This window comes from Amblyomma maculatum, chromosome 5 (genome assembly GCF_055883805.1).
Source record: "Amblyomma maculatum isolate TAMU_Amacu chromosome 5, ASM5588380v1, whole genome shotgun sequence".
Taxonomy (NCBI): domain Eukaryota; kingdom Metazoa; phylum Arthropoda; class Arachnida; order Ixodida; family Ixodidae; genus Amblyomma; species Amblyomma maculatum.
This window is the reverse complement of record NC_139348.1, coordinates 124,831,577-124,854,860: the sequence shown is the minus strand read 5'-3', so window position 1 is coordinate 124,854,860 and position 23,284 is coordinate 124,831,577. Positions and strand designations below refer to the sequence as shown.

Here is a 23,284-nt window from a genome sequence, read left to right as displayed (position 1 = left end):
TGTACAGTGATAGTCAGCACTTCAGCCATCGACATGCACCAGTGCGTTGTGGCCTGGCCTGATCCAGAACTTTGTGATCCCCCGATACAAAGGGGAATGGCCGCATCAGCATCAGCATCATGTGCGACGAAGACAAAGAAGAAGTACGCTGGGCTCGCCGTTGCAAGGTCCTCTCCTCACAGCTCTCCATCTGAGCGTCAATAAACGCCCTATTACAATTGGCGGAGGTGCTGGAAACGATCTCATCAAACTGGAACTGCGAAGCCGTACACTGCCCTCTACGACCGCCATGCAAGACGAGTCCACTTCGACGCTGCCGGCCGTTCCACCCACGATCATGTGTTCTGGCGTCGTGCGCCAGCGTGACCCTTGCCTCTTCAGTGGCACGGCCGATGAAGATGTCGACGACAGGCTGTCATCGTATGGAAGAGTAAGCAGCTACAACAAGTGGGATGACTCATACAAGCTCAGTACGTCATATTCTATCTGACGGACGTTGCGAACCTCTGGTTTCGCAACCATGAGGTTGACCTGTCATCTTGGTCGGAATTTAAAAAGAATTTCGCGGAAGTGTTCGGCCGCCCGGCAGTGCGTAAGCTTCGTGCCGAACAACGTTTACACGATCGTGTTCAGCGCGCTGATGAGACCTTTACCAGCTACATAGAAGACATCGTTGATCTCTGCAAACGAGTCGACCCTGCCATGCCGGAAGCGAACAAAATCCGCTACATCCTCGAGGACATTACTGAGGACGCCTTCCAGATGCTGGTAGCGAAAGATCCCACCAGCGTTAGTGAAATCGTGAAGCTTTGCCAGAGCTACGACGAGCTCCGCAAGCGGCGCGCTTCTAGGCGCCGCTCCACTGTGTGCGACGAAGGCGTATCCGCATTAGCCCTGGGTGGTTCGCCAACTTCTGAAGGCAGCCCGCTGAATCAACAGATCAAAGATTTTATTCATGAAGAAGTCGCACGTCAACTCTCACTCCTTCCCCATTTTCAAGACTCGGGCCGCCTAGTTCCTGAACTGGCTCCAACTTTGGCCCCTACTATACGCCGTGTCGTGCAAGAACACGTCGCTGATGTCTTGCCGTCCTACCCCTTGCTGCCGCCTGTGACGGCACCTCTCACGTATGCCCAAGTAACGGCTAAGGCACCAACTTCGCCCACGTCTGGCTCCTATGTGCAGGTCCCTGCCTACCGTTCACCGCCGCATGCTGAGCCTTCGTTCCAAGCCCCACCCTCAAGGTTCCGCCCACATCCTATGAAACCTTGGCGTACTACGGACAACCTTCCGATTTGCTATGCCTGCGGTCGGCCGGGCCATGTTGCACGCCTTTGTCGCCAGCGCCTCCAACCTTCATCGCCTGACATTCGACTTTGCCCGTACGATACCGACTCACGCTCGCAAATGATTCCGCCCGGTTCTCAATTTGTCTCACAAGATCGCAAAACCTATGCCACTCGTCGATCACATTCTCCTCGGCGCCGATCGCTTTCTCCAATGCTGCAACGTCCTACCAGCACCGTTGAGGGAAACTAACAGTCGCAGTTCCGGGGGCAAGAACTGCGCTTGTTTCGAATTCCTCAAGTCCTCCGTGTCGTCCCGCTAACGTTATCAACGTTTCTGTAGAAGGCGCCACAGTTCTCGCTCTCGTCGATACCGGTGCAGCCGTCTCCGTCATCAGTGAAGCGCTCTGTCGTCGAATTCGCAAAGTGACCACTCCGATTTCCGACTTTTCGCTCCGCACCGCCTCATCACAGCACATTCACCCCTCCGCATCTTGCACAGCCCGTGTGCTCATTCAAGACGTCTTATACCCCATCGAGTTTATTGTTCTGCCGAACTGCTCGCATGATATCATCCTCGGATACGATTTTCTGTCGACTCATCAGGCCGTTATTGACTGTGCTCGTGCGCAAATTGCCTTCGCCCCCCTCTGTGATGCCCCCTTCTGTGATACCCCTCCCCGCACTGCAAAACTTCTCGTCGCCCATGACACCGACATTCCTCCGTTTTCTGCTGCCCTCGTACCACTGTCTTGTGAGTGTGTAACTCCTTTGACTGCGATTTTTACACCTTCCGAAGCCGCCTCCCGTCATCCCTGCCTCCTTTTTCCGTTCGCAGTTCTCGAAATTCAAGACGGCGAGAGTGCACTTTACGTCTCGAACCCATTTTCTTGCCCAGCAGTCCTGCTCCATGGCGAATGCATTGGACGTCTTGAAGAGCTTGATCCCGGTCATATCACCACTCTTGCTGACTCAACCCCCTCCTTCGACTTTAGTCTGTGCTCTCTTGCGATGTTGCGACCGCTTCGGCGCCCTCCGATGTTTTCCAACATGCTATTGATGATGATCTTCCACTTGCGCAACGTGATCAACTTGTCGCCCTCTTGCAGAACTTCGCTTCTTCATTCGACCTTCCTCATACTGACTTGGGCCGCACGTCTGTCGTAGAGCACACCATCGACACCGGTAAAACCGCACCTTTGCGCCAGCGCCCCTATCGCGTGTCGGCTTCGGAGCGCCAAGTAATTGCTGATCATGTGGACGATATGCTCCGTCGTGGTGTCATTCGGCCATCCCACAGTCCCTGGGCGTCTCCAGTTGTGTTGGTACCTAAGAAAGATGGCTCCTTCCGGTTTTGTGTGAGTACCGCCGGCTCAACAAGATCACGCGCAAGGACGTCTATCCTCTGCCACGCATCGATGACGCACTGGACTGCTTGCAGGGCGCCGAGTTTTTCTCCTCGTTGGATTTACGATCTGACTACTGGCAGGTGCCAATGGATGACGCTGACCGCTCTAAAACTGCCTTCATCACACCAGATGGATTATATGAATTCAACGTCATGCCCTTTGGGCTTTGCAACGCCCCGGCCACATTTGAACGCCTCATGGACACTGTGCTTCGTGGATTCAAGTGGCGAACCTGTCTTTGCTATCTCGATGATATCGTAGTCTTTTCTACCGATTTTCAATCCCGCCTGCTCCGACTGAAGGACATTCTCACTTGTCTCGCTACCGCCGGCCTCCAACTGAATCTGAAGAAGTGCCGCTTTGCTGCTCGCCGACTAACTATTCTAGGTCATGTCGTTTCTAAGGATGGCATTCTTCCCGATCCCACCAAACTTCGTGCAGTTGCCGAATTCCCACGCCCAAAATCACTGAAGCAGCTACGAAGTTTCATCGGCCTGTGCTCCTACTTTCGCCGCTTCATCTTAAATTTCGCCTCTATTATTGCTCCTCTCATCCAGCTCCTCTTCGGCAGCCCCGACCTCTCCGCATGGACACCTGCTTGTGATGACACCTTCAACCCTTCACGCCGTCTTTTGGTTTCGCCTCCCATCCTCCGCCACTTCGACCCGAATGCGCCAACTGAGATTCACACTGACGCTAGCGGTATTGGGATAGGCGCCGTTCTCACCCAACGCAAACCTGGTATCCAAGACTATGTGGTGGCGTACGCAAGCGGCACCTTGACCAAGGCAGAGTCAAATTATTCTGTTACGGAAAGAGAATGCTTGGCCATTATTTGGGCCATCGGCAAATTCCGTCCGTGTGTCTATGGCCGACCATTTTATGTGGTCACTGATCATCACGCTCTGTGCTGGCTGGCGTCCCTCAAGGACCCGTCCGGCCGCCTTGCTCGCTGGGCTCTTCGCCCCCAAGAGTATGACATTCGTGTCATATATCGCTCAGGCCTCAAGCATACTGACGCGGACGCTCTTTAGCGCTCACCGCTGCCTCCCTCTTCGTTGGCTGATGAGATCTGCGCCTACGATTTTTCTTCGTTTGCCACTATCGACATGGCCACGGAACAGCGGCGTGACCCGTGGATATCTACACTTCTGGACTTTCTTTCAAGTCACTCTCCAGGTCGTTTGTCTAGGGCACTTGCCCGCCAAGCTCACCATTTTTCAATTTGTGACGGGCTGCTCTATCGCCGCAATTAATTTCACGACGGAAGGAAGTGGCTTTTAGTCATCCCCCGTCATCTCCGCGCCGAAATTTGTGCTGCTTTCCATACTGATCCCTAGTGCGCCCACGGCGGAGTGCTGAAAACCTACACGCGCTTGCGTCTACGCTTCTGGCGTGGAATGTACCGCTTTGTCCGCCATTTTGTCCGCTCTTGCCAGTCTTGCCAACGTCGAAAAATTCCTCTGAAGTCTCCTGCTTCGTTGCAGCCATTGCCCTGTCCTGCCCGTCCGTTTGATCGTGTCGGCATAGATCTATACGGTCCCCTTCCTACAACTTCAGCTGGAAACCGCTGGATTATCGTGGCAGTGGATCATCTGACCCGCTACACTGAGACATCATCATTGCCCTCTGCTTCCGCACGCGACGTGGCTGCCTTTATTCTGAAAAACCTGGTTCTTCGCAATGGTGCCCCTCGCGAACTGCTCAGTGACCGCGGACGCGTTTTCTTATCGGACGCTCTTGAGGCTCTCCTGAAAGAATGCCGCATCATACACCGCACCGCTACCTCGTACCACCCTCAGACGAATGGACTGACAGAACGTTTCAACCGCACTCTCGGTGACATGCTGGCTATGTACGTGAACATCGACCATTCCAATTGGGAACAAGTTCTACCGTTTGTTACTTACGCATATAACACCGCGACACAGACCTCTACTGGATTCTCTCCATTCTTTCTCCTTTACGGGCGCGAGCCACCCTGTACTATGGACACACTTTTTCCCTACCGCCCTGACGTTTCCGAATCTTCCCCGCTATCCGATGCCGTCACGTACGCAGAAGAATGCCGTCAGCTCGCCCGCTCTCTCACAACAGAAAATCAGTGGCAACAAAAATACCTCCGTGATACCGGCGAAGCTTCATCATATCTCCCGAACTCTCTGGTGTGGCTCTGGGTGCCCTCCACAACCCCTGGGCTTTCAAAGAAGTTTCTTGCTCGCTACCACGGGCCATATAGGGTCCTCCAGCAAACATCTGCAGTCAACTACGTAGTTGAGCCCGTCACGCCCTCTGCGGACTTGCGTCGCCGTGGTCGTGAAACAGTTCACGTGAACCGATTGAAGCCATTCTATGACCCTGCTATGCTTTCCGCGCCATAAGTCGCCAGGATGGCTCCTTTTTTTACCCGGGGGGAAAATGTACTGTAATAGTCAGCGCTTCAGCCCTCGACATGCACCAGTGCGTTGTACGACGAAGACAAAGAAGAAGTACGCTGGGCTCGCCATTGCAAGGTCCTCTCCTCACAGCTCTCCATCTGAGCGTCAATAAACGCCCTATTACAATAGATAATGCGCCACTGTGTCATCCCTTTGTTTACGATTCACGAAATCTCTCGGCATTGAAGAATGCTAGTTGTAGAGCTTAAAACTCTAAAAGATTAAAAATGTGAAACCGGCCAGCTACACTACGCAGTGAGGAATATAAACAGGCTTTAAAGCGGTAAAGGTGAACGAGATGTTAAGTTCTCAGATTGAGCACGCAAATATGGTAAGTAAATCTTAGAAGGGACCCCTTTTGTTTTCCCTCCTTTTTATTTCTTTAATGTAGCCATGATATCTCTGAAGTTTTTTCTTAGCCCATGTTCGTTTTCTCCACAAGCCAAAGTAGGCCGCCCACTCATGCAGACAAATCATAACAGCTCCGCCATATATTACGCCGGCCTTATGCCTGTAAATATATTGGTATACCGAATTCAGCAAACTTCAAAATGAATTTTTTCAGTATTGGTGATGATAAATGAAGCTGCAAGAACGTGCTGACTCGGCTACACAGATTACACTGCGAAAAAAATATCACCTGCAAATAAAAATAGATCATACGGGAGAACTGCTTGAAAAATATAAAGGTGTTCAGAGGTGTTGAGCCAAATGCCGAGTGATAGCTAAATTGTCATAAAAAAAATCGTTAGAGGCACTTAGATCTCTTTTAAGTGCGATACGGCAAAAGCCTTTATTGCGACTCTGCATTCATTTGTCTTCTTCTTCTTCTTCTCCCTCGTTGTCGTTTCTTTACTCATTTGCTTCTTTTTTCTCCTTTTTGCTTCTTCCTTTTTTGCTGATTTTCGTTTTTATTGTTGCTATTCTTTTTCCTCTCGGTTGGTTTTTTCTCTTTTTTTATTGTTTTTACTCTTTTTACAGCGATTTTGTTTAAGTCGGAGGCTGTTACGAGGGTTGCGCGCAGCGCACGCATGTGTTCGCAGTAATGATCGATGTCAGCTACGGGCGCCTGGCGCCCTGACAGAGCGGACAACTAATACAACACAGACGCCCTCGAGGGCATCACATCACGTAACAACGTGGCATAAAACGAGCATGTCGATCGAGTCGAGCTGGTCCGTCGACATTATATTGATTTTTTTCAGCGATCACGCACTTTACGTTCTTAAATGCGGCCCAGAAAGTATTGAACTCTCCGTCCCGAAGCTCGCCGTCGATAGATTTGTTTCGACAGAGCTTCAAGACGGCGTGCATGGTGGTTCTTCCCACCGCCCCCGCTGCCTTGCCCGTGGTGGCTCAGATCACGTAAGCTTTGTAGGGGGGAGCATGGTAGAAGCAGTTTTAAATGTCCATGCCAATTTCAACACGAATGAATGATGGAAATGAAATAAAATCTGGTACGTCTTGATGACTCATGCTGAATTCCAATGGCAGATCACGAGCGCTTGGTCGGATCACAAACGGAGCGCATCTCTCCGGCGTAGATCCTTTCTTTCATAATTGCCATTGGAATGCGTTTGCTCCCGCGGGAGCATGCTCCCTTTTGGACGTAGCCAATCTGCGCGCAACAGTGGTTTTCGTGGCTCCGTACTGCGCAATGGACCTCATCGACTTCGTTCGGCTTCGCTCTGTTACCAGCAAAACAAGCGTAACTAATTGCATTAATATTTGGGTTTCTAATAAAACATAATCAAATCTTGGATCGAAGCTACCACATGTCTGAAGTGGAAGAGGGCCGTTTGAAAAAGCTTCCGACGCCGAGTCTAGCGCGACGACATCTCAAACCAAGGGAATGCAAGTTTTTCCAACCTGCAGTAATTCAAGGGCTCGCTATTTATAATACAAATAACGTAAAAAAATGCTCATTAACACTGTTCTCACGTTGGTTGGGATGCCGAACATTTCCGAGATCAAAATGCGAAAAGAATATGTTTCCAATGTTAACGTTGTCATGCACGAATGCGGGGTTTCATCGTCTTGCTGCCGCAAAGCGTACAAGAACAACGCTGCGAATGTTGCATACAGCTCACATGCATTTAACATACAGAAAAGCTTACGACAGATACGTTATACTGCCTTATGCTGCAGTAGCTTCCTTTGCTACCGGCAGTCACCGCTCGTCTATACAGCATCTCTGCGAAGGTTGTCCACTGCGATAGGTTGGACGCCGATGCTTGCTGACGGCGACCGCTCCTTGCTCGACTTCGATGTACCCCATTTGAGTTTTCACCGCTAGGACTTCGCAGTGAACGTTTACTTTTTGGAGACTGGCAAGCAGGCTCAGCTTTCATGTCATCCACAGCTGTTCGGACCCTGTGCAGCGACGATGAAGCGAGGAGCGCCGATCTTGGCAGGGAGCAGAAACAGACACGTGAGACACGGCATATAAGCTTCCGGCGAAATTCCCCGTTTTCGGTGGCAAAAATATCGCTGCTTAACGGTGCGATCCGGGACCCACACCTAACCTCAACCTGTCATTGGAACAGGCAGCTCTCGCTCCTATAAAGTCAGTGGAATACGAATGCTCTAAAGAGAGTAGAAAAATTTGATCCGGGCCTGCCATTGGAATTCAGCATGAGTGCTCATTGATCTCAGGAAACGGGGGGGGGGGGGGGGGGCTATAGATGGCAACAGATAGAAATGCAAAGTCATGAAGTATAATCATGGATAATTTAGTCGACCCAAACCAAACACAGACCGCATCGGTGTGTCATCAGTCTCACAGGAGAGTGTGACTACTGACACACTATTATCTTCCTGTTTTCCTGTGACTGACTGTTTTTGATCTCGTAGAACAATGACGAGGCCTTACACTAATGCTTCTCAATGTCCTTGTCCACTTTTTTCCCAGTTGTGACGTATATTGTACCATTTCGGCGTCTGTAGCAGTTTTGACGTCTGCACACTATATAGACGTCTGTGGCTAATTCGGCGTTGAATTGCCTTTTTTGTTCTAATTAATTACCTAATTACTCTACATAAAACAAGTGGCACGTAGGGACATTTTGTCACAAAATAGCTCAGGCAACCGTTCTTTTACTCATAAATGACGGGATTCTTTGACAGGATGGTGTAACACCCTCTGTAGACGGACGCTTCCTATACACACCGTCATAAGCCGCACCAAACCACGAGCCTATAAAGTCTTGATATCGCATAACGCCACCTTCCGCCCTTATTTTAAATATCTGCACCCGTGTTTACTCACTATTAGGGCATTTACACAGCTTTTAGTCCATGTAATTATTCGATAAAGGAAGGTAACCGTCTACCTTGAGCTCATTTTGATTGGGTCTGTTTAGTGAAATTCTCTCTTGAAGTTCTCGGTTTATTTCCTTACTTTGCGGCTGTTTCTTTTTAAATAGATCCTGTAAAATGATTATAGACTTATTTCGATGAAACAGATCTACAGTTTGACACTTGTAAGCAGTTGAGTCAAATTTAAAACAGTGCGTTGATCCAATTATTCAGAAACGTGTTTTTATTTCTTCTCGCAACCTCTCGCACCAGGTTAGGGCGGCCGCTCTCCGACTGTTCATTCCAGCCCTCGCTTTCTTCAAATAGCCCATATGGGTACGCGCTCTCATCGGGAGCGCCCAAGTTACTCAGGTGAAGTAAAGTAAAGCTGGGCAGGGTGGGTTCGAACGTAGTATTTAGAGCACAGGGAAGGCGCACACAAACGTTAGGTGGACAGGACGCACGATATCAGTTTCCTTCACGCAAGTGCCTTTTTAAAACGTGACGGTTTTAGGTGGTTTTTTTATCACGCGTGACGCTACTGCAACTTAGACGGCATCAGCTGGGCAAGTCAAAGCATCATGGAACATAACGAGAAGATAAGAAAGAAGTAAAATGCTGCGTATAATTCCTTCCTTTCCAGATTGAAATTCAGTTACAAATCTAACTTCTGTCCCATATCCCTACCTTCTGTTTGCATCTTCCTTGTGCGCTAGCCACAATGTCCGTTTGATGCAACCAACTAGCCAAACTCCTTACCCTTGGCAGGGTAAGGTGGTGGTGCCTTGGGTAAGGCAGGGTGGTGCCTTACCCTTGGCAGGGTAAGACACCAGTTAGTACCTGCTGTGTTATCTTGCACATGGCCATGTTTTGATTTTATAAAGCCAAAGGGCTGACATAAAATTTGACCACCGATATATTAGGTGCTCTTGACAGCAGCCTAAAAATTTTCTTTGCCGAAAAAACGTGAAATACCAATCCCGCGTGCGCGTTTGCTGGCATTATTGAAGTTATTTTCTTGGTCCCCTTTAAACTCGAATTCGCAAGGGTGCTTCTTCTATCAAACTAGAAGAATTATTTCGCTAAGGTGATGCGGTCAACCTATTCAGCCCACAGTGAGGCCAATAGATGCATTATTGCTAACAACTGTAATAATAGCTAGATAACTGAAAATGAATTGTTTGCGAACTTGCCTACCTTTTCACTAAAAAATAATACCATATCGACCGCACCCGAAAATGGAATATTTTGATTCATTCTTTTTCAGGAGGAAAGGAAATCTAGACTCAAGTGTTTCCTGTTGTGACACTGTAATAGAAGTATGCCTTCTATTAACGAGAACGCTGTCGCTTTTTTTCCTCTGGACATAGAGGAAATGACGTTTCTTACACATGGGAAGGCGCCATCGCAAAGATTTCTTACTTACTATTGAAATCGCATGCCTATGACTATGAACAATGAAAGAGTAAATTGATTAATGGGCAATAGGTGCAACAAATTCAAGGTTCTAAATAGTAATCTATGCTACACATAGGTGTTCGTATCGCTCGCCCTAAGCAAGGCAGCCAACGGTCGGTTCCTGATGATTTGTCCCAGCCTTGGAATCCGGTAACATTGGTCCAGGAAGAATCTGCCCCCAGGCTTTCGCTGAAGAGCTTTATGTCGCAGGGACCATATTCCTTGCTTCGTGTGGTCCATGGCGAAACCGTGTTCAGCGCAGCGGATGGCAGGCTCGAATACTTCACTGAGGCTCAGCTGCGTGTCACCGAGAACAAAAAGTTATAAAATAAACATAAGGTACCGCTATACCGAAGTCTTAACCAATGTCGAAAATTATACGCCGCACCTTCCCAGAGCCGAAGTGCTTGGCGACGTAGAACAAGGCCTTGGCTGCACCTGGCACTGTCGCGTATAGGCCTGCTGACTGCTTCAGGAGGGAACCCTCGACGCGGCTGCGGGACTGCACCTGCTCAAGCGTCAGGGCAGCTGGACTCCGACCACTTGCATGGACAAAAAAGTTAGTAAACAATGTGAGTTCACTGTTCAAAACGTAGCATAACTCAGAGCTGGGCAAGATACTTCAAAAAAGTATCTTCGATACCAATGCTGCATAACCTGAAAAAATGTATTTCCGATGCCGATACAAGATACAGGATTGAAGTCGAGTTTCGATACAGATACTCGGCACTGTACCGTCGATACTTCGATAAATCACTGAAGTCCATCATCATCATCAGCCTGATTATACCCACTGCAGGGCGAAGGCCTCTCCCATATTTCTCCACTTAACCCGGTTCTGTGCTAGCTGCATCCACTTGACCCCTGCGAACTTCTTAATCTCATCCGCCCACCTAACTTTCTGCCGCCCCCTGCTACGCTTTCCTTCCCTTGGAATCCAGTTTGTTACCCTCAGCGACCATCGGTTATCCTCTCTTCGCATTACATGTCCTGCCCATGTCCATTTCTTCTTCTTAATTTCCACTAGAATGTCGGTAACTTGAGCTATTTATCTGACCCACTATGCACGCTTTCTATCTCTTAATGTTACCCCTACCATTTTTCGTTCCATAGCCCTCTGGGTTGTCCTCAACTTAAGTAGAACTCTCTTGGTTAGCCTCCACGTTTCAGCCCCATAGGTGAGTACAGGTAAGATGCAACTGTTGTATACTTTCCTCTTGAGCGATACCGGTAAGCTGCTAGTCATAATCTACGAGTGCTTGCCAAATGCGCTCCATCCCAATCTTATTCTTCTTGTTATTTCCTTTTCATGGTCCGGATCTGCGGTTACTACCTGTCCTAAGTAGACCTGTTCGCCTACTACTTCCAGTATTTCGCTACCTAATGTAAACTGCTGTTTCTTCCCGAAACTGTTGAACATTACCTTAGTCTTCTGCATATTGATTTTCAAGCTACCTTTCTACTTTTCCTGTCTAGGTCATCAGTCATTATTTGCAGTTCATCCCCCGAGTTGCTTAGCAAGGCAATGTCATCAGCAAATCGCAGATTACTGAGGTATTGTCCATCTACCCTTATCCCTAACTGCTCCCATTCCAAGTCTCTGAATACTTCCTCTAAACAAGCTGTGAATAGTACTGGGGAGATTGTGTCTCCTTGCCTAACACCTTTCGCTGAAGTCCACAAGATAATAAAGGTGGTAATGCGATTAGCGACATCAGGATATATTACCGTGCTTTCTGAAATCTTTATAGTATTCCTATAGCGCAGTGTTTCTGTAAAAGCTTAAACGAATACGCCAGAACGGAGTTATTGAAGCTCGTCTGTTTGGGCAGCTGTGCTTGTCAGAACTCCACATTGAATTGAAGTCAGGGTTGCAATGAAGCGATTGCTTCCACAAGCAACCTAGCGAAATACTTCTTTAAACTTAAGCTGTTCATGCGAAACGACCTGTGAGCACTTGGCTATGCATGCAAATACATTTGAATTTTTTCTTCACTTTATTTTGTTGGTTTTCATTTCATACTACACGTTACTTACCCAGTGACCCCCGCGTAAATTTATATGTGCTAAAAGGTGCCACCTGCGTGCGTTTTGAGAACTGAGCAGTTACATTTCCATTAGTGCGATAATAAACTGTTGAAGCTCTGCAGATCGTTACAAGCTAGAATGAAAACAAAAAATACAAAATGGCTGAAAGTTTTTTAGTCTGGAAAGAGTGCGATGTGGGCGTGCTAAAAGCGACGCAAATAAGAAAAGCCTCTCTACATACGCACACAAGCATATTGCAGTGTTGTATTAGATGAAGATATATTTTATAAGCATGTAAAAGGGGACAACAGCCGCGTTGACTCAAGCATACTAGAGATAGGAAACTCGAGGTTCACTAGCGTCACTGGATGACTACGGCTGGTTGTAGATAAAAGATAGACGTCGTTGTTTACAGAAAGTGGCGAATATGGTGTCAATAAAGTCGCACATTTCAAAACGTTGTTCTTTTCTTTAAGATAGAAATATTGTGAGCACTGTATGGCGCTTCTTCTTCTTCTCCCTCGTTATAATGGCACATATCCACAGTGGGGGATTGGCCAGAATTCGTTGTAGGTAACATAATATAGTTGTGGCTCCCGTGCCGTCGCGTGGGCTTGTGTGAAAAACTTTTGCCCCGGTACACAGGCCCTTACCGAGTTTTGCGGCCCGTGACAGACGTCACATACGAAGTTGAATCTGTGCCTCCGAAATCCTCGTCCAGAGCGCCATGCTCTGAAATAGTGCATGTGTCCCGCTTAAAGCCCTATTATGCACGTTTTGTTTCACAAACGTAGAACGCACCGGGACTGTGCTTTTCCCGAGGGGGGGTAGTGTTACTGAGCGGTATTCGCTGGCCGTGCTGACGAAAAAGAAGTGAGACAGACCCCCAGAAGAAGAAGACGCAGACAAGTGCTGTGCTGTGCGAGTGCTGTGCTGTGAGCATCCTCAGTGGCGTGGACAACTGCCTTACTGTGAATATTTCCCGTAACAATATAATTGATAATGTCGATTTGACTGTATCAAAGATAACCTAATAATTAAGAGTTAGTGTCGCTTTATTTTTCGCACGGGTGAACGCGCTGCTTAATCTTCATCCTGCTTTCTCTGGTAGATACCCATCGTCATCGCTGAGGGTAGTTAGCTACAGTGTGCAACCATGGCTTCAGGTCTGCAATAAACCTGATCCGCCAAGCCCGACCTTACACGTGGTGGAGCTGCTGGGTGACGATCCCAGTACCTCTCGATCCCATTACCTTACAATACAGTGGGTAACGGTTACAGTGGGTAACAATACAATTACAGTGGGTAACGATCCCAGTACCTTACAATATCTTTACAAGTTTTATTCAAGGTTTGCTCAGATGTTTTTCGCAAAAAAAAAAAATTGTTTGACAAGGTATAATTTGTTGTTCGAACTCTGCTGGAAAATTGCATTCATAACTTTTATGTCGTGCATTTCATAAAATTTTAGACGTAATATTTAAAAACGAAACCTCTAGTGGAAGCCTCTTTCCTGTGCAGTTACAAAGAATGGATTTGTTTTCAGTCAAACGCAGTAACTGTAAGAACGGCGGTTAGCCGACTGCATCGTGGTTGACTGATGCCTTTGAAGCTTGTGTTCTTGCTGCCAAGTACAGCCGGCACGCGGAGCCCAGGAGTTTGGGGAAGGGTCGTGCATACGTTACTGCGTCTGACAGCACACTGAGGACGCTGCTTGACGAAAATCAGATGTCGCAAAGATGGGGGGCTGACCAAGGATGGGAAGAGTAGCCAGGTGTACAGCATTGTACGGGATGCCTACTGTGAGTTCTCCTTGCGTTTCTGCTTTGTTCATACTTTCTTTGTGTCCGTTAACGGCTTAGCAGCTTGATGGTACGCACTCAGTGCTCAACAGTAAAGCATCTCGGGAGCGCCTATTTATCATTGCTTCCTTCAATTTCACAGAAAGGGAATCTGGAAATGTGGTTGACGTTGAAGGACCGGAAAATTTGTACGGATCTCAGGCGGTACTACAAGCCGAGCTGTTACAGGGCCTGTACTACGGTCTGAGCGAACGCCGTCAACACAGTCTCAGAGAGGTTTCAATATTTGAAGTTTTGTTTAGTATCGAGTATCTTTATAATGCACGATACCTTAAAAATGTAGTTTTGATACCGATACTCCGATACTTTCATTTTCAGCACACGATACCTTATACCAATACACAAAATATATCTAAAGATGACATCGAAGACACATGTATCTTCGATAGTGCCCATGACTGGAATAACCGCACATGGTGGCTCTTGCAAGACGTACAGCGGCCGTAATGTCAAAGAATATTCTGCATTTTGTATAACTTCAACATCTGCCATTGGTTGCTCTCCGGGAAACCTAGGAATTAGGAGTTTCCGTCGATGGGCTGAAGCCGCAACGTGTGAACGGTGCTACTTGAAATCATAATTGCGCCACAATCTTCACTAGAGAAACGTCGACGATGTAAAGGCCGGAATACATGGAGCGTTTTTGCCGCGTCAAACCGGCGTTTTACGCCCAACGGCGCGCACTCGACGCCCCGCGTCAGAAAAAACGCGCGCCGCCACCGATCTGGCCCTGCCAGATATTTGACGCGCGGGCGGCGCGGCGTCCTTTCGAAGCGGAAACTACTGTCGACGCGAGCCAATAGGAGCGCGGAAAGCTGGCATTTCCGGTTTGAGCAGCCGCTGTCAACATGGCCGCCATGGCTGACGAGGTATGGGGCAGTTTGGCCGCAGAAATGTGATTATCGTAAAAATAAACGCTTAATCAAGCACGGAATGTCGCTTTTTTGTGAGTATACGACATACTCTCGGATCGCTGTGTGTTTGTTTGCTCCCTGGAATGAAATTTGTAAAAAAAAAATAAATAAAAAACCGTGCCGCTGGTATCCGTGCGGGCATTCCGAAGTATCTTCGTTCATTCGAGCGAACAAAATCCTTGCACACCTATGTACGCTTTCTACATTTAGCACAGTAGCATTGGAATGAGCACTTTCGGGATTTTACCACAAGAGACAGCGTCGCTTCTCTCACGTACCTCGCTCTGCGGTTATTTCCACTCGCTGATGCATTTGCTTTCGCATCGAGTCATCCGCGGCGGCGCTCGCGCAGCTTCGTCGTTCCATGTGTCTCGAGCTGGGCGTCGCGTCGGCGCGGCAGTTTTCGACGCGCGAAAATCGTGGAAAAAAACGCCGCATGTATTCCGGCCTTTAAACGGAACGTGACAATCCAGTTAGAGTGTCTCGTGATCTTCACTTTTGCCACTCCTGTCTGGGGAAAGATTAATAGTGGGCGTATGACGTATTACCGGAACGTAGACTCCTATTGAAGCAGCATACCTTGTTTGAGGAGCTCTTGCGTGGTTAGAAAAGAAAAGAGGATGTTACCTGCTTATGCCACAGGCCTGAATGCAATGCCGGGAAGGGGGAGTTCATATTTTCCCCAACTCCCCTGCTTTTTGGCTCGATTACGTCACGACCGAATAAATGGTTACACATATTCCTCTCGACATCACGTTTTTTTTTAATAACGTTCTTTATTGCCTCCGGACATATAGGAATATGTAAAAAATATTATAAAGGGGTATTAAATGAAAGAAAAAAGGTTGGCAGTTCCAATAAAGTTCAGGAGAGAGCGATGGTAAGGCCCTTGCGTCCAAGCAATGTACGAAGATGAGTTGTTCGGCGAAAAGCCCACTGCGGTCAGGTGCCGAATTCTCGTCGGCTTCAGTGCCGGGTAAATCCACAACAAGTGTTGAATATCTGCCTCATTATTTTGTGACTTGCAAACAGGACATTCTGGACGTTGATATAAATATCGATATTGAGGCCATGTTCGTGTTACAGCAGGTGTGAGGGTAACCCCGACCCGGATCCTCCGTAGCGCAACCTCCTCTGCGCGGGGAAGACCGCTGGGGAGGTTTACCGCGCACACGGTGGGACAAGACCACGTGTGCGGCGCCGGAGTTGCTCCTTTCTTGTGCGAAGCAGAGTGGCATCATCCATAGTGAGGAAGCGTGTCATTGATGAGGGTGGAGTCGCCTGGCGGGTTCAAGAATCTGCAGATGTTTGCGAACTGAGTAAGTCACGTAGGACCCACTCAATTCGAACGGTTTGCAACATGGAGGAAGGAAAACTAGGCGGCAGCGCGCGGCAATATCCGTGAAGCCTAGTTATAAAAAATAAAAGGGAGCAAGTCGGCCCCCACGTATGAGACCACGTGATAGCATGCGGTGATATCTACTACCGCGCGCATGCGCGAATCGGCGGCGCGCGGAAAGCGCGGTGTCCGCCACGCGCGCAGCACTGCGCTCCCAGCAGCCCACACAGCAGACAGCCGCGCGCTCGCGCCATGGCAGACGCGCGCACTAAAACGCCACTTGATAGACATGGACAAGTGAAAGACGACACACGAATGCGCTTCATGATCGTGTGTCGTCTTTCACTTTACCTGCCTATCAAGTAGCGCAGTATTCCTCAATATGATCAACCAACTGGCTCCCGTGTTTGCACTGTTGGCACCAAAACGAACCGACATCAAAACACAGGGTCTAACTAGGAGAGCGAAACTCTCGAAGGTTGGCCGCGTGACGTCATGCTCCCTCCTAGTTTTTCGTTCCTCCATGGTTTGCAAGATGCGAGCCGCCAGACGATGTATATTCTGGCAGATTTCTGGGCAGCGACTGACGCGTCGCAGCAGACGTCTTGCTTGAAGGGCGTCGGTGCGGATGGCAATTTCGGCTGTAGGTAGTAAGGTTGTGACGGATAGAGAGCAAAGCGCGCCTTGGATGGCTGAGCACAGAAAGAAGAATGAGGTTCTGCAAATTGATATCGGGGTGCGCTATTCAGCGCCGGCTTACAATGACAATCAACTGCAGGCGTCGTTTCACATCCGTCAATGCTGGCATCTATACATATGCAATTATTGAGCCTTGTGGCAGCTTGGTGCCTTTCTCTGCGATCCTTTCACGAAGGGACGATGCCGCATGAGCTTTGGTTTGTCTGTGAAGGTCAGTACCCTACAGAAAAAATTCTATGAGGCAATAACCTCATATTTCCTCACACATTCACACTCAGTTCACTTAAGAAATCACATACAAGTCGCATATAATTGCATAAGGTCTCATTGTTTCTTGCACATTAATCATAAATTATGTTGACATTTTATGATAAAGATGTGCACTGTATAAGAGTCTATGAGATTAGATGAGATTTTATGAGGTTATTGCCCGGTAGAACTTTTGGTTTTTCAGTAGGGTAGGTTTGTTTAAGCTCAGCTGAACGAAATTCCGTGCCGGAAGAACTGGCGATGGCGGCCGCATAATGGTGTGCGATGTAGCATAGGACCGGAGCGCTCGCGGGGAGTGCAAAAGAGTCGCTTTAAGGCTACGAGCATCACTGCGTTGCTGTACCAGTTCATCTTATGTGTTGAGCTGAGCGTTCTCTTATAGTACCACGACCGCTGTGATGCGAGAGAGGCAAGTGATGGTTCTCATAGCCTCTCTATTTACTGCTTCTAGACGTTCCCATTGAGCTATTGTTAGGTGCTGAAATTGTGCTTAATAAATGAGGCGTGGCTGCAGGACCACTGTCACTAATTGCCGGGCGACATTGGAGCGAGCGCCACCGGATGTAGGAGCAAAACGTCTTATTAGGCCCAAGCACTGTGTATTTTCACGTATGCACTTTTCTGCGAGTACTTGTCAAATGCACTCTATCACATTCTGATTATCCCAGTTATTTGTCTTTCCTGGTCCCTAAAGTGCTACTTTCCGCAGCCATTGAACATTACCTTAGCCTTCTGCAGATTGATTTTAGGTCTAAATCTAAGTGTGATCTGGTACAACTCCACCAGCCTATAAATGCAAAGCTCTTTCTGAGGCAGTGGCAACTCATCTACTCTTGTTTCAAAGCCTACCATCAGCTCACCTAAAAACGGCTGACATCATTGTAGGTTCAGATCATCAGATAGAGACCTCGTCCGCACAGCGACTCCACCGATGGCTCTCTCGGTTTGCTGAGTGTCTAGAGCACCACTTTTCAAGGCTGTCGGGAAGCATGCATGTTGACAAGTCGCGTAATGTTTGCGCTCGCCTAGTATTGTTCTCTGCGCTGCGACGTTAACTAAGAACGTCAGCGGGCAAGAGGGTACTCGCATTTGTTAAGCTGATTTCACTGCATAATTTATCATAATGTACTGCTACTACCTCAGGAAGGCCATTTCGCGCCGACGGTCGTTATGCCTGCAAGTGCGGCGAGACATATCCGCGTCAATATTTTGTCACCCACGCTAAGGCTGCTGCTCCTTTGTTTTCCTGCGTTGCTAAGAGTAACGGGGAAATTACCGCGAGCAGCTGGGTGTTTCTGATAAGCATATGTGCTTGCTACACATGGCAGCTGGAAATACGCTCTCGATAGCTTGTAATTGCGGAAGCTGTAGCAACTGGTGCCCTATTATGAAGTGCATCTGTCCTAATTATCTCTAAATGGAGTATGAAGTGTGGCGCATGGTGGGCTTGCTATGGGCAATACAATAAGCCCCGGTATCCGCAATGCGAGTTCTGCCACCTGGGCTGATATAGGCATGAAGCGTGACTGCCTACAGACACCACTGCAATGGCGGCCTCAATGCTAATTCCACAACGGGGGCGACATATGCCTTAGTTCGTCTGCTGACAAACACTATACCTGGAAATGATGCAGACAGCACACATGGCGATGCCCAAATTCCGGCTCCACTGCTAAATGTACAGGTTCCGCCAATTTACTGATGCGCGGCCGCACTGGAATACGATTTTGCTTTTGAGTTCGGTTAGCCTCTCCCGTAATTCGAGGCCTAGGGAACAAGCCTAGCTTAGGATTCCATAAGGGACTGACGTGGAAACTTCATGACCACTCACAGTTCCCGTTCTCCCAGCGTGCCCTTATGGTCCAACATCTTGTGCTTATTTTTCACAGCTCTGCTATTTATTTGCAGTCCACGTGAAGTTTTATAAGATTGGAGGGCCATGTGGCCACATTGACGCCTTGCTTCACCCAGTAAAGGCAGTTAATTTGTATTGCAAAGTGTAGTAATGAATGAATAGTCTCAGGCTGTTTAGAAGAACCTGTTCGGGGGGTAAAATTACACATGCGCATGGTCTAATCATATTTTTGAAATATATGTCAAAGCGAGAACCAAAGCTTTGACATTTTTCTAAGGACGTAAAGACGTCTCCAATTGTACAAGTTTTCAAATTTAACAAATTAGGGCAACGTTCATGCTAACAACCGGTGGAAATAATTGATGCACGAGTATTTGCAGGCACTCCGGTTTGTTCAACACCGCAATGACAAATGTGGGATCGACAGCGGCTTTGAATCGGAAAGTCAATTTGGGCTCAAGGTATTTTTTCATAAGGCGAGCTGCTTCAGTTGGCCTACATGCATGTTTATTACAATTCCGATGTAGAATATTTCAGCGGCAATGTAGAACAACCCCACTGAAGCCGATACAGGACTTGCAGCGGTTACGTGTGGACAACTCTAGATGGGCTGGACAATTTTTTTTTCGCTTAGTCCGTGCTTTCATTTTCCAAAAAATGGCCAAATTTAGACAGTACGAAAGCACGCCGGTCTTTTAGCCCCATTACGGCCGATGTGGGACCTAAAGTGGTTGATTCAGTTCAGTCGTTCAGTCGTGTCCGACTCTTCGTGACCCTATGGACCATGTCACGCCACGCTTGCCGGTCTCTCACTATCTTCCTAACATCACATAACTTCATCTGCAGTGCCTCAAGGATGCCATCTAACCATCGCGTTCGCTGCCTACCCCTTCTCCGGCGACCCTCAACCTTTCCCAACATCAAATCTTTCTCCAGCGACTCCTCTCTTCTCATCAGATGACCAAAGTAGCTGAGCTTTAACTTTAGAATTTGACCCTCCAATGAGCAGTCAGGGTTTGTGGTCGACAATATCAACTGATTTGATCGTCTGGCAGTCCAAGGAACTCTCAAGAGTCTTCGCCAACACCACAATTCAAACGCGTCAATTCTTCGGCGGTCAGCCTTTTTCACAAAGGCAGACCGCCGTTGATAGCGGAAAGCGGTTGAAAGCGGTTGATAGGCGGCCTCATTTGCACTTCACGAGCATTTGTCTATAAATAAGTGTCATTCAGGTTGCACATGCCCTTAAGTGATATTTGGGGGACTTAAAGAGGCAGTTTGCAGACACCACTTTCTAGCCCCACAACAGACCATGAAGAACGGAAAGCAATTTTATGTCAGCGTAGTCATTCCGGCTTGACGATTGTTTGCTACAAACTGTCCACTTTACTTGTGTACGTTTCTTCACATTCCCTACAAGGGACCGGTTGTGGACCATTGGAGCATGGGCATTTCTTTGTTTTGCATCACAAATGCCGATACGGCACACAGCTATTTCATTTGTGCCATCCCATGCCGGCTTGACAAGGTTCTTCACATATATAGCTTCCATTTCGGTTGGACTGGCTTGAAATATGCAACGAGCCATTATGGGTGGATGCGAGAATGTGGTGTGAGTTAGCCCAAGTACCCTGATCTAGAACCCGTGTTACGCACAAGGTATTAAGGCGAAGGCCTTTGTAGGCTCGTGAGTGTCCGTCCGTCCATGCGTGCGTGCATTCACGAGAAGTACCGTCTTTTTCCGCGAGATACTGCAGGGTTCTGTTTACGTTGATAGAATTAGGGCAACCTTAGATTTCGATCAACCAAATGATCAAGCAGGTTTTGGGAAAGAATGCTCTACTATCGATGATATACATACAATCAATCAGGTGATAGAAGAATTTTTGGAACATAATTCTAACCCTTATACATAGTATTCATTGATTACGAAAAAGAATTTCACTCAGCCGACATCCCCGCACACATGCAGCTATCGCGAAATCATGGTATATGATTGGCCGTATATGAAAGTACTAGAAGATGTATGGAGTGCTGCATATCAACAATAGCTCCGAATAAAAAAAAGTAATAAAATACCATTAGAAAAGGTTTTAAGAAAGGAGACACAACCTTCCCAGTACTATCCGCATCTTGCTTAGAGGCAGTATTCAGGGACTTAGGTGGGAGCAGTTAGGGAAAAGGGTTGATGTATTCGCTGATGAAATTGCCTGCTTACGTAACTCGGCGGCTGAATTGCAAAATATGATTGACGATCTAGACAGGCAAAACAGAAAGCTAGGACTAAAATTAACATGGATAAGGCTAAGGGAATGTTCAGAATCCATAGGAAGGAAGAGCAGTTTACAATTGGTAGCCAAACAATGAAAATGGCAGGCGAATACGTCAGCTTAGGACATGCAGTAACCTCAGACCCGGGACATGAAAGGGAAATAACTAGGAGAATAAAATTAGGACGGAGTTCATTTGGCACATACCCGCCGATTATGAGCAGCAGCTTGCCGGCATCTCTTAAGAGGAAAGAATATAACAATTGCATCTTACCTGTACTCACCTATGGGGTTGGAAAGTTGAGGCTAACGAAAAAGGGTTCTACTTAGGTTGAGGACAACGTAGAGAGCTATGGACCGAAAAATGCTAGGTCTAACGTTAAGAGGTCTAACGTTGGCAGTCCGCAGAGTGGGTCCGAGAAATAACTCGAGTTGATGACATTCTAGTAAAAATCAAGAAGAGAAAATGGGCATGGAGAGAGTATGCCAAGAGATGATGCCTGCTGGTCGCTAAGGAAAAGGAGGAGGAAGAACATTTATTTCCGCCGAATATGGCGCGGCAGCCACCTACGGGTCCGCACGCAGGCGTCCGGGGAGGCAGTCTGTCGCACCGCGGCCAGAAGACACCCGGCCCCGTCTAGGAGAACAGGTCTTCAGCCTCGGCCGCCAGGCGGACGGCGAATCGCTGCGTTTTTTCGTCGGAGCTTCTTAGCGTGGTCTCCCATTCATCGCTAGTTTTAATCGCGTTGCGCCATGGGGCACGAACGCATCTCCATATTATATGATCTAATGTTGCCACGTGGCCGCAAAATTTACAAATTTCGGTTTCTGCGCCGTCCCTCTTCCGCCCTCTGGCACCCGTCCAATTCCTCCACAGGGGCGAAAAGAAATTTCGAGCTTGGAGTCTTCTCCAGTCGTACGATTCCTTTTTACTCAGGGATCTAACCGGTGGTGGATATAACCTCCGGTCTTTCTTCAGGTTGTCGGTTACATCCCTAAAGGTACTAATACATTCTTTGGTTTTAGATGTTGTGGAGGCGTCCGCAGCACCCCGAGTTAGCGAGGAGCGGGCGAGCATGTGGGCAGCCTCGTTGCCGGCGAGATCGGCGTGTGCTGGGGTCCAGATTATGGTCACGCTTTCGGCGAGAGACGACTCGTTCAGAATTTTTGTAGCACGATTGCTGACTCTACCCTTGCTAAAATTTCTAACCGCCGCTTTGCTATCGCTGATGACGTGTTTGGTAATAAATATAATTCAAAGTAAAGGGAAGCGTAACAGGGCAGCAGAAAGTTGAATGGGCGGATGATGGTAAGAGGTTCGCAGGGGTCAAGTGTATGCAGGTAGCAAAGGACCAGGTTAGTTTGAGTAAAATGGAAGAGGCGTTCGCCCCGCAGTGGGTATAATCTGGTCGAGGGTGATGACGATAATAAGAGCCCATGTAGCATGAACAGGGGAAAATTAAAATAGGTTTTGGCCTTTGGCTTTTCATCATAATCGACATATATATTTTGATGTTTGCCGCAGCTTCACTTGTCTGTTTCGGACCTACTGAGCCCCACATTCCGTGCTTCCTGGGGTATATCATATACAGTGAGAGCTATTCACTGCAGCTAGTATTAATGAACTGCAATATTTCGACTTAAGTCCCAGGTGTATAACGTATTAGATGCATTTGCCGGCCTGAGATTATGGGAAGTTGTTGGCCATATGTGCCTTTTTATGTCTGGGACTCTTTTTCCCTGTTTCCAAAGAAGCACACGACGCGGCTCTGATGGGGTGGGAGAGCTACGCAGCACACGTGTTCCGTGTTACGTGAACAGCCCATTCACGCCGCCCTTGATGTCTTCGAGGCAAACCAACATGCTTTTTTGCTGTTCCAGTATTGGTGAATATCGAAGGCCGACGAACTGCCGAGGAATATGGCGGGCCCACGCAAGAATCTAGGCTTAGGCTTCAACGGTAGCATTACAGACCTCGCTTTCCAGAAAACACTAGGTGCATCGACACTGTAAGCGTCGCCATCGGATTTGTGGTGGTCGGAAAGTAGCATGGCCGGAAACTGATCGGTCGACGAATTCCGTAGCGTCACTACATCGGATGGCTTACAGGAATCGCCATCTTGCTGAAGTCGTTCCAGATTGTAAAATCAGATAGCAGC

General features: G+C 48.0%; 1 protein-coding gene across 1 annotated transcript in view; it reads right to left on the bottom strand.

The window, feature by feature from the left end:
* LOC146189442 (uncharacterized) overlaps positions 1-23,284 on the bottom strand; it is a 55,716-nt gene that overhangs the window by 29,073 nt on the left and 3,359 nt on the right. The window contains exons 2-3 of the mRNA XM_084603265.1: positions 10,277-10,430; positions 9,982-10,185 (exon numbers count right to left, since the gene is read on the bottom strand). Of these exons, the coding sequence (XP_084459391.1) occupies positions 9,982-10,185; positions 10,277-10,430 (358 nt within the window). The remainder of the gene's footprint in view (positions 1-9,981; positions 10,186-10,276; positions 10,431-23,284) is intronic.